Source organism: Amblyomma mixtum, chromosome 3, assembly GCF_055824585.1.
Source record: "Amblyomma mixtum isolate Tamu chromosome 3, ASM5582458v1, whole genome shotgun sequence".
Lineage (NCBI taxonomy): Eukaryota > Metazoa > Arthropoda > Arachnida > Ixodida > Ixodidae > Amblyomma > Amblyomma mixtum.
The window spans coordinates 377,895,483-377,907,356 of record NC_143014.1 but is presented as its reverse complement, the minus strand read 5'-3'; the positions used below and the strand labels follow the sequence as shown (position 1 = coordinate 377,907,356).

Genomic DNA, 11,874 nt, shown 5'->3' with positions numbered 1-11,874 from the left:
TGCTAGTTGCCCATGAATGGGCATAATTTTTTTATCCTACTCTGTTATTTCAAGAGAACAATGCGCGCTCTTAAATTAGAAAAAAAAATGTCCGACCTGAAGTAGGTCTGGTGGTGTGTACAGTGCTCTTACATTTGTGTAGATTATTAGGAATGGTATGCTGAAAGGGGGGCTGAACATATACTTTATTCTGTCACAAAACTATACATTACATGACACAAACTGTTTAAAACATACATTCACAAAAAATCTAACAAATATTAGTACATTCTGTAAACTTGGCAAAAAGATTCAGGATGAACAAAGTTTTGCAAGCTTTTTTTTTTCTCTTGAGCTTGTTTTTTCAAGTTCATGGTTGCAGCTTTGCAGTGCTGCCTCATTCTCATGGTTAAGAGATGGTGCAGAATTTGTGCAACGACCTCTTCTTTGTGCTGAGCACATGCAAAAGTCAAGGTCTTTGTGTCAAGCACATGCTCCACCGTTTCCCAGCGTACAGACTGACTGTCGGCATTTTTTGCAAAATGCTCCTCAACTGCTCTCAACAGCTCAAAGAGATTCACGTTGGGGTGCAACAGTCCACCCCTGGTTTTTGTGTTGGTCAGGGATGCTTCAGCAGAGCTGTTTCCCGGAATGGTAAATGCAGACCGGCAACAATCGCACGTGGTGGCTTTCATCAACTTTCGGCTCAAGAATCCAACCACATAGTAAAGTATGCAGTCAACGACTTGCGCTGTATCCTTTCCGTTTAGGGTGATAACATCCTCACATTCCCAGTCCTCAACAAGAATAAGTTTATCAAGCTTTTCTCTTAGCTGATCAATGACGCCAGGCGAAGAGTTGCTTGCACTGCCTAGTTCGATCAAGGCTCTGAAGTCGGATGCGTCTAGTAATGGCTTCTCATCCACCACGCAGCAATTCCCAAATTTGGAGGCCTCAGAAGGCTGTAAATGGACATTGTATTGTACAGTTGCAAAAAAAGTTGGCATTGAAGGATGGTCATTCTGGCTTCCAGCAAGTCTTATCTTGCCGAAGAATCTTTCGATCGGATCTTGGTTCATTTTATTTCTAAGAACGTATCTGAACTCGTACTGATGCAAAAGAACCTCACAAAGCTCTTTAGTTGATCTCAAGGTAACTCGGAGCCCTTCAGAGGTGCTTTTTGTCAGGAACATATCCTTCGTAATATTTCCACTCTGCAGCTCTTTTTCTCAGTTATCCAACCATTCTACCTCACGTGACAGAATGCCTAGGTCAGATCCCTGCTTTGTGACACCTTCATGAGGAAACCGCCGGTTCAAGGCATCGAAAAGATTATTAAGAAACAATGTGAATTCTTGCGTGGCTTCAGTGTCTCCCAGATTGCGCACACCACGGTTTCTGTAAAGTTCAATACGTGCTGCCATCGAGCGACTGAACACTTGCGTGGCAAGCTTTACCCGCATCTTTTCACAGTTGCTTGGATAAATGTGGGAATGTGTTATTTTTGGACACACCTTCAAAGCTCCAGCATTCGCTTGGTCTTCTTTATAAACTGCTGCATAGTCCTCCCACCTAATCCAACGTCCCTCCTTTTTCAGGTACCTTTGTTGCAAAAGACGGTTTCTGATGCATTTAAAGAGGTGTGGAGCATCAGAAAATGCCAAAACATTTTGTGTGGGGTCGCTTGGATGTGTGAAGGAGTTCCGGCAGGCTTCTAGTGACCCACTTATACCCAGTGTTCGCCATATAGTCCTGTTTGTCGAAGCTCCATCACAAACAAACCCATGAATTTTTGCTCCAGCTTCCTCCATAAGTAAAATTGCCTGAAGGAGCAACTGTGCAAGAATAGTACCCCTCGTGGCACCTTTTCCTGCAAAAACACCTATTGGCTGAGCATAACTTTCACCAAAAGGGCAGAACATAAAAACAAGAGCATGGTCTCCAAGCTCGCTACTGTTTTCCGTCTCTGATGCCAGACCGACGTAGGTCATTGTCTTTGAGTTGACAGCCTTACTTTTACGGACTTGCATCTCATCAAAGATGATAATACCGTGCCGCTTGAAGTCATCTTTCTTTTCAAGTTTCTTTTTTAAGGCTATGAAGAACTTACTATCAAAGCCTGTTTTAAAGCCCACCAATGAGATGTAGCGGTGTATTGTTCGTACTGAAGGCAAGGCGAGAATTTCACTCTCCATCAAGAATCTGTATCCTGCAGGTGACCTAATATGGAGGAGAAGGCAGAGCAAGATCCAGTCATCTGAGTATCTTCTACCGTGTTTTGAGCGAGCTTTGCCTGCAGCTACGCACTCTTTCAACACCAGCTTTTGCGCTTCAGGAAGGTTTGCTTCTCTGGAAAGGCGTTCGAGTGTTTCATTACTGATTTCTAGTAGTTTTGATTTGCAGTTAGCCAATTCTTGTTCAAGATTATGTTTTTGTTTTTGAAGCCGCACTTTTGACTTGTCGCAGGCAATCCTGGCGCGCCGCAACATTTCAATGCGTGTTTTTTTCGATGGACTGGTCGGAATGCGAATGTGTTTCAGTTGAGAGTTCTTTTCCTTTCGTGCAGCATGAATACGAAGTACAGCCACCCTGATTTTTAATAATATAGCGCGAGCGTCGACCGAACTGCTGGTCAGCGCCTTATAACGGCGATAATCGTGCAACAAGGCGAGAGTTCGCGCACGCGCACGAAGGCAGAGCGTCGTCTGCTACGCTGTTCCGAGCACGAGGACACACGCCCTGCCACAATATCAGTTCGCAATCAGATCCCGCCAAGTCGTAGAGCGGATGCGCATGATTAATATGTGAGACTGCATGAGACGTGATTTCTTTCTCTCTTTTTTTTGCCTATTACGGGAGGCCAGCCTGGCGATGCAAAGTTGGGATAAGAAAAAATAAAATGAAAGAAATATAGCAGCACATTGAAACCATTGCCTGGATCGCGATAAACAGGGTTCCAACCAGCCTTGCAGTGTCTCAACGGTATAAAAAGGCATCGGTTGGAAGCCCGTTTATCGCGATCCAGGCAATTGTTTCAATGTGCTGCTATATTTCTTTCATTTTATTTTTTTTATCCCAACTTTGCATCGCCAGGCTGGCCTCCCGTAACAAACAAAAAAAAAGAAAGAACTCACGTCTCATGCAGTCTCACATATTAATCATGCCCATGCGCTCTACGACTTGGCGGGATCTTGCGAACTGATATTGTGGCAGGGCGTGTGTCCTCATGCTCGGAACAGCGTAGCAGACGACGCTCTGCCTTCGTGCGCGTGCGCGAACTCTCGCCTTGTTGCACGCTTATCGCCGTTATAAGGCGCTGACCAGCAGTTCGGTCGACGCTCGCGCTATATTATTAAAAATCAGGGTGGCTGTACATCTTTTAACTTAGCACATGCATTGCAACTTGTGCTCTCTGTCACTAGTAGGCAACTGTTGTGCCGCCAGGTTCCACATTTGTCAATATATGCGCACTCGGGGCGTATATTATTGTACATTTCACCACTGGGACCACCTGCACACAAATGCATTTCATGAAAGACCCGCACTGCACACTCTATATCAGCTAGGGAATTCATGGGCAAACCAGAACTTATGGCCTGTACGTTAACAATACGGCCATAAACAAAACATTTCAGTGACAAGGAGTCATTACGTGATGTGGTTACTTCTAGTACTTTTCTATGAAAAGGCGCCTGGTTACTATCTTTCGCCAATTCTAGCTCACTGAAAACAACAGATTTAACCCCAAATCTGTCAGAAACTTGGACTGTCCAGGCTTCACTTGGGAGTTTAAGGCTGGAAGCACAGCATGACAGAGCGGAAATTGTCATTTGCTGTCCTCCGTACTGGAGGAACAGGGACTCGGTGGGTCGCTGCTCTTGCGTTGGTCCATGACTTCTCTCTTGCTCTGTAGTTTTTTCAGATGAGGAAGAAACTTGTTGCTGAATGAAAAGAAATGATAGAATCAGGATTGTTCCTGCCGTCCCAACTAAGCCAAAGTTTCGTTTACGTCATCTATATTATGTCATTACTTCTCTTAATCAAGTCGGTGTTATATGTTTCTTGCTATTTTATTATTTCTTATTAATCTAAAATTTTCATGTTTCCAACCTCTTCTTTAACGCCTGAACGGCGCTGAAATTAAATAAATGAATGTTCACTTTCCGGATGCCATCTAATAGTGAGCAAAGCTTATGCGATTACTAGCACACTGTGCTATTAGATGTCCAATGAGATCCTGGCTAATTAATTATAATCAAATAAATATACTGAAGGGAAGAAAACACGGCTGCGGCAACCGAATCGTCTTTACGATAATTTCCGCTCAGTAGTTATTGTAGACCAATATCATGATTTGTTGCGCCTAGTGAGCTTAGATGAGGCGGCTGGAGGAATGCCACCTGAATTTAAAACAGGAAATTACCTTTTCAGCTGTATGACTAGGTGCGTCGGCAGTGCATGTGCCACTCAATGTGTAAGTATCGTGTTGAAAAGTATCCTCTTCTTCACGTGGAGGGGGCGCGACGCTGCTGAAATCCAAGCGTGGCCTCTTACAAGGCGCGTCTGTTGATTCGGCATCAGAATGTTTTGAACTCGTTGTGTCAACCAGCAATAAACTTGGTGCATTTTCAACGGCCAGGTGTAGCTCTTCAGAAGCATTCGACGCTTCTGGCTGTCCTTGCTTCATAGGCTTCTGAGAAGTCGGCGGCAGAGCCTGCCGTTTCCGCGGAGGTTTTCTCGTTTTTTTGCTGCACAGTCAAGTATCCGGGGCAGTTCGGGAAAATGCTAGGCACAGCGTCGGGCGAGAGCACTGGTTTTTTTTTTGTGCGTGTAGAAGGACGTTCCCCTTGTATTCCGCGTGATATGTTGCAGAGATCACTGCATTCGGGAAGTGCTTCGCGCACACGTGGTCGGTAGGCTGCAAAACTTTATCTGCTCGCGGAATCGCCCGTCGCCACTTTTCTAAACGTTCGGGTTCACGCGGAGCCTTGAAAAGCGACACACGCTCCGTACAAGTCCGATACCCCGACTTGCAATTCGGTACAAAGCACTTCTTGCCCATTTTGAAGCGCAGCAAGCCTGAGCGCAACTAACTGCACTCGGCGTCACATGCCGCGGCGTGGTATACGTTGAGTGAATCCCAGCAGAATACCAATCAGCCAAACAGTGCACTTACAGGACTCACAGGCACAACCAAACACTTTTCGAGAACCCGGAGAAGCCTTCACACAGACACACACACACACGAGTTTCAGCACGTGTATTCACCCCGCACGTGGCGTGAAAATTTCTGAGCACACGCGAGCGGGCAGCGCGGGCCCCTGGGCTCCCATACTACAGCGCCATCTGTACCCTTGCGGCGAAAACTACCGCTGATTCAAGGTAATCTGCGAACACAATCTGCCCGCGCCTTCTCTCTACAGGGAGCGGCGAGTGTCAGCACCTAAATTATTCTTACACCGTGGCCTGAATGCAGCTGTCCAAAATGGCTACCTTGAAGCAGCATAATGGATGCCTACACGAAGGTATCTTGATGCCGCAGCTTGGCTTAGCCTCAACGCCGGTGCTCCTGCTGTTCCTCAGTGGCAAGAAGCCGCGACTGCAGGAAGCCATCACACTGGTGGGCCGAGTGGACGTGCTGGTCGTGGTGCCCAAGTACCGGCTCAACCTATCCGGCTTCTTCACGGCAAACAAGAATGATACTCCAGGTGATTGTCGACAAACGACAGCTGTTTGGATTAAACTTGAGAGCAGTAAATATGTGCAATAAATTTAAACACATACCTTCAATTTGTTTTATTATTGTTCTTTTACTGTGGCCAAAGGAGCATTTTTCACCATTTTGAAGTAATATTCCAAAGCTATTACGTTGCGAAATAGTGTTCCGGGCCTTGAACGTACAAGCAAAGGCGTAATTTGATTGAATACCCGGAGTGCGCAAATATTCACTTATTCCAACAGTGCACTCTTTCCACAGTTCTAAAGCAACGTTACAAAGAAAAATAATTCAATAATTATTTTAGAGCAAGCTTAGTAAACTCTTTAGCTTACTAATATAAACATCCGTAGTTTCTCTCTCTCATTGAAAAGTTGCCAAAACCATCCAAGGGTCACGTGATAAGAGTAACGTGACAACGATGATTTGCCAAATAAGTTCCTGATATTGAAATGCTCATTTATGCAATACAGAAGACTGCAATTCTCCAATTATTTTTTTTTAATTTCTCCTCATGCTTGTTCTGCTCAGTACTAGAGATAATAAATGCACGTCTACGAATGAAGCTCTTATGGTAAAAAACAAATGTTAATGTTCACTGCCAGCCGCCTGCATTTCTCATCATCAGAAAGCGTCACTAATATGTTCTTCAAAAACCAAATGGCGAAACATGCCCGAAGGGTGAAGGGTGCTGAAAGGGGAAGGAAGCATACTTATTAGCATGGTATCAACAGCACTTGCAGCATTCGTGAACAAAACACTGCGACGACTTGTAACCCAAGGGGGGGGGGGGGAGACGACCGCTCTGATTTTTTCTTTTCCTTTTTTTCCAATGTGCTTTTGAACTTTCACAAGCAAAACAACGCAAAGCTACCATGTTATCGTAAGCAATGCATAAAGTGACCAAGAGGTGGAGGGGAAAAAAAGAATCAGAGCAACGAGCTTTATTGAAATTTCTTTAGCCTCATGGTTCTTATCTATAGATTATATTGGAAAAAGATGTGAGTAGTGGATAGTTATTTTCAATATTGTTCTTATACTTGCACTGTTTTTTTTACTCTCATTTCACTTTCGCTTTGTTTAATAGCAGGTCATGAAAAAAGTAAAGATGCAGTCTAACGCAAGTGAATTTGATTTCTCGAAGGAGGAAAAGAATGGCCTGCACACATTGTGTGTGGGTGCCCCGCTGCAACTCAAAACGCGCATCCACAGTGCGTTGGAGCCGCGCTTCCAGATGTTGTGCCGGCCGTGGGAGAAGATCTGCGACTTCTCACTGCCCCCAGCTGGCTGCGAGAAGAAGCTGGTAATGCCTAAGTCATCGATAGCTTCCCTCTGGGTCGCCAGACAGAATGTGCTTTTTGGGCACTAATTCTCAATGACAGTATTGCAATGGCATTACAGAAAAAAATTGAAAATGGCCGTGCTCAAAACTAGGAAAGCATCCATTTAAGGCACTCTAAGAAAGCTCGACAACACGACGGTGTGAAATATTGCTTGGAATCTTGAAACAAAATGCACAAATTTATGTCCTCTAGCGTGTGCCAGGAAATGTATCAAGCTTGACAGAGAACAAAAAAAAAACAGCGACACAGGATCTTCTCCCGAAATGTTTAAAAATAATCTAAGTGAACAAATGAAAATGGAGCACTCGGCGGTGGTATATTCGCACCACTTTTAGAAGTGTTTTCGTTTTTCTGTGTTTTTTCTGACCTTCTACTCTAATTGTTCGTTTTTGAATGCAAGAGGTCTCCTGTTGTTCTATTGGGGGCACTTTGGGTGCGCAGTCTTCTTGTTGGGTCTGATGACAAGTTTTCTGTTCTGTGCGGTTGGCTCACAGTTTCAAAAAGGAAAAAACAAAAATTACGGGACATTCAGACAAATGATGTGCCAATTCTGTGAAAGCAGTTAGATTCATCCTTAGTTATTATTTTCATGTTTTCACATTAATGAATGATTTTGCTCTACTCCGAGGCTTCACAGATGTGACAAGAGGGTTTCTGGAGGACAAATAGGGGCAGATATGAGTGGGTAATGGTGGGTGGATTTGTGGAAGGTGCAGGTGGGGTGAATGTTGGCGGTGGGTGGGGGGCAGTCCCCCTAGATACGGGGAAGAGCCTGGTGGATAGCGCTTCTGGAGGGCAGCAGATTTACTCGCTGCTTCCTTAACTTCGATTTCACCGTCACATTTTGATTCAGCTGTTGCAGGGGTTTCTAGGGAAAGGAGGCCTCGTTGATGGAGATATATCAGGGCTGGTGGTGCGTGGTGCATCTGGAAAGTAGAATTCAGTGGTGAATGGCGCCTCTGGTGGGTGGCAGGGGACAGGGGCGAGGAGGTTGACCGAGGGTGGCGGTGCGTAGATGGGAGCTCCCTAGCTTGGGGAGTGAGGTCTGGAAGGTGGCCGGTGGGACGTGTTGTCTCCGCAAACGCTTCTGTCAACCAGATCGGGGTTTTGCCGATGGACACTAGCTGCTTCTGGTGAAGCAAGGTTCATATCATCTGCGCATATTCAGTTTGTTGTGTTATGTAGTCTTATAACGGTTATATCACACATGTCTCATTTGGTCTTTGGCAACAAATTGAAATCGGTTTATAGGATTTAACAGCCCAAAGCGACTCAGGCTATCAGGCACGCTGTAGTGAAGGGCTCCAGAAATTATGACCACCTAGAGTTAGAGAACCACAGGTGGTCGAAATTTTCTATGGCGTCGTTCATAGCCTGAGTCGCTTTGGGGCATTAAACCCTATAAACCTATTAGCATTTGTTTCGAAGTTTATTCCGATGCTGTTCCCTACTGGTCAGTATGCATATATATGCATCACGACTGTAAGGACAGGACACAGACGACGCTGACACCGCTGTGCTTGTGTCCGCCTTTATTTGGTGTCATGTCGCAGCATTTACAGTGAACTCATTATAGATATGTACAATCATTATCAAAAAAAAAAGCCTGGAGGGTACACTTATGCGCCACCTTAGTGTTCATTGCGATAAGTGCGGTATTGTTAACAGGTAATAAGTCTGATAGCAGTAACTGGTCATTGCCCTTATATGCGGAATTGGTCATCCTCAACTTCACGCTCGTATACCCCTGGGGCCCTCATGCCACCCCTGGCAGAGTGGTGTAGGAGTTAAAGGGGCTGCGAAACACTGCTTGGGGGGATACCGGCTATACTTCAGGTGGATCCTTTATGTCACACAGATGCTGACCTAAAAAGAATTACAGGAATCTATGCACAGGAACGGGAGTTATTCAATGAAGAAATTTCAAAATACAAGCAAACAAAACGCTGCCCTCAACTCGATTTTCGCGGGGCTTCCCACTCCTATTTCGCTCTCCCGATGACGGCACCTGGTGCAACCAATCAAACAGCCTGCCAGAGCACATCGCGGAAGTTTGCACCCCATGGTTGCCTGCTCTCTGTAACTCGTTCTTGCTGAGACTGGCAGCGTCATTTCCATGCCAGAGCCCCTGGTGGTGTATTTTTATTTTACTTGCTTTGCAGGGCTTTTATCTAAGACAAACAAGTTGTTTTTGTTGATCTAATATAAAACGCAGACAGGTGACAAAATGTTTCTCTATTTATTCACACAATTTGCAGTATATTTACTGTTTGTACAGTCATCAAGCCCGCGCCAGGTGATGTCATATCCGCTGCTGAAACCCGCCACTGTGTGCGGACACCATCAGAGGCATGAATTTGTTTTTGGGAGGACATTAAAATATTAAAAAACGGAATATACGCGGTATTACCAACGCTAATAACAGCATTGCAACTTACTGTATGCGATCAACAGGCAAACTAGTCAACTAAGATAGTGTTTCGGGGCCCCTTTAAGCTATGCACCACTGCCTGGTGATGGCAGGTACTGCCGTCGGTGCGGCTTGAGACTCAGGTTGCTCTTTCCGAGCAATCTCTTGCAACCAATTATTAGAGTTTTAGAATAGGTCAGGGTGAATAGGGTGACCCTATCTGCATGTGCTTAGCGTTAGGGAAACGGGTTCAAGTTTTCTGTCTAGAATAGGGTGGTGGATGGTCGCTTTGCGTTGCTTGAAGGCAGCGACATAACGGCGGGAAAGGGAAGCTTTCAGAACAAATCAGTTAATATATATGCTGTATTTTTCCAATGCGTAAATAAAACGACATGCAAACTGTTGCAGTTACCAATTTCTAATTAGGAAATGCGGAAAATGATGCAAATATTTTTTTATAATGCGGACATGTTCAATCTGAGCCAAGACTATCCGCATAGGAAGATCAAAGTTGTAAACCTGTTTGTGGATATCAGTAGTTCAAACCTCCCGCGCTTTCTGACGTCAATCGACGCGTACTCGCTAAGCCTAGCAGCTCTGTAAACACAGAAACAATCCGAGAATTTGGCTTGTTATATCGTTAGAATTTTGTTGTTCAGGCAACTTCAGCCAAAGCAAAACCTTCGGGCGCCTTTATTTTGCCGTGAGCGTGAGCCACAGAGTAGCGGCAACGACAAATCGGTGATGAAGCGAGACGGCCTGCTTCGATGGGCGCCACCATGTTGACCCAACGTAGAGGGGCTTTGGGGCGCATGCTATTTCGTCGACTTTGCGTTAGCGTCGCCCGCTCACCGAAACACCCAAGGGGCGTTAGCGTTCTGCGCATGCGCAGTAGCATCCTGCTATTCCCCTATGACCAAAGCGATAGGGTGGCCCTATACTAAAACTCTCTATTAACTGAGCTGCCACCTGCCACAGTGGTCAGTTTCCTCTCAATCCGGTGGGCAGGTTGTGGTGATGCCACTACATCACTTGACCAAGGTGGCTCATTTAGGCTCCTTCTCCGAGGACTTTTCACTCACTGCGCTGAGGCCACCGCCGGAATTTCTGCAGAATGAAAACATTAATGTTATCGCTTTAACAGAAAGCTGAAATGGTCTCCTTTCCAGCCGTGTGGTGCGGCGCTTGTTAACCTTTTGAAAATTTATGCTCAGGACCGCTTAGGCCAAGTCCTGCAGCCACCTTCGAAAGATTCAGAATGCCCAAGAGGCAAAACAAGCCTGAGGCCACGGCTAGAAACACACCAGGTGGTCTATATATTTTTGACAATTTCTGTAGCAACTACCTCAGCCTCATCCTCAGTTACGGTTCTAATACAGTCTGTTTTCGTGTGCCAGCAGGAGGTGGGGAGGTCTTGTCAGGCTTACGGTGTCAGGAGGTTGGGCAATGGAAAGTTGTACTCCAACTGATATGGATTTCACATTGTGGTCCACGACACATTGCTACCCCACCCCCTCAGCCTCGCCCCCCACAGTTCAGGTAAGACGAATGAAATTCTTGCTGGCTGGCTTTCTATTTAACGGATTCTTTAGCTGAAGTTAGCAGAGCTGAGCTGATCATCGTGTGTTTCCTGTGGGAGAGACATCACGAAAGATTACAGATTGGGGATATTCCGGATCTGTAGCACATGCTTCAGTCGTGCCCTTGTAGTATCTCCAGTAGCGCGCAGAACCCAGCGATGTTACTGAGTAAGAGCTTGCACTGCCTGTTCTCATATCGAATGCTTGTGTTAGATTCCCAGATGTTCTGCTAGTGATTTGAGCTGTGTGCTGGTAAACGTGCGGAAGAGAAATGAGTGTTGCTTCGCACATTAACACTTGGACAAAACCAAATCTCATAGTTTGTGAGTTTGTGTTGCAATGTGTTGGAACCTTGCCTTGCAGGGTCTTCCCCAGGTTGGACAATGGCTGTAGCACGGCAGCCTTCCGGAGACCAGAGGAGAGCCGCCACAGGTGGCAACGTTTGAGACTGGAGTTGTTGGCCGCAGGCACTCAGCAACCACATGGCGTTTTTCCGAGACTTAGGAGCCAAGTGACTGCTTTTTGGCCTGGAATTGATTGATCGCGATGGCGTATTTTGCTGCCGTGTATAGAATGTCTACAAGTCGTGGCATATTTTGTATTCTTTTATAGTTTGTAAAACGCAACATATATTGCGGACCAAAAATTTGTGTTGTGCGTGTGCTTATTACTTAACCATGCCCGAAAGCTTGCAGTATGCGGTTTCGATGCAAAATATTTCTGCGCAGTCAGCCAAAACACGTCAATTAACAGCAATGAATCGCGAGGCAACATGTCTGTTGCATAAACTGGAATAATACCAGCTGATATACTGGTGAGCCAGCGCAGGATTGTTGTTTTTTCTTC

General features: G+C 45.5%; 1 protein-coding gene across 1 annotated transcript; it reads left to right on the top strand.

Annotated features, from left to right (window-relative positions):
* The first annotated feature begins 5,449 nt into the window (after positions 1-5,449).
* LOC149356904 (uncharacterized) lies at positions 5,450-11,602 on the top strand. The gene is made up of 2 exons (XM_089576461.1): positions 5,450-5,687; positions 11,392-11,602. The coding sequence occupies exons 1-2, from the start codon at positions 5,450-5,452 to the stop codon at positions 11,472-11,474; spliced, it is 321 nt and encodes a 106-aa protein (XP_089432587.1). The 3' UTR covers positions 11,475-11,602.
* The last annotated feature ends 272 nt before the right edge of the window (positions 11,603-11,874 follow it).

Excerpts from the sequence above, each read along its gene's own strand:
- LOC149356904 (XM_089576461.1), top strand. The coding sequence starts at position 5,450 with ATGCAGCTGTCCAAAATGGCTACCTTGAAGCAGCATAATGGATGCCTA. Across the intron at positions 5,688-11,391 it reads AAACAAGAATGATACTCCAG|GGTCTTCCCCAGGTTGGACA; the intron begins GTGATTGTCGAC and ends CTTGCCTTGCAG.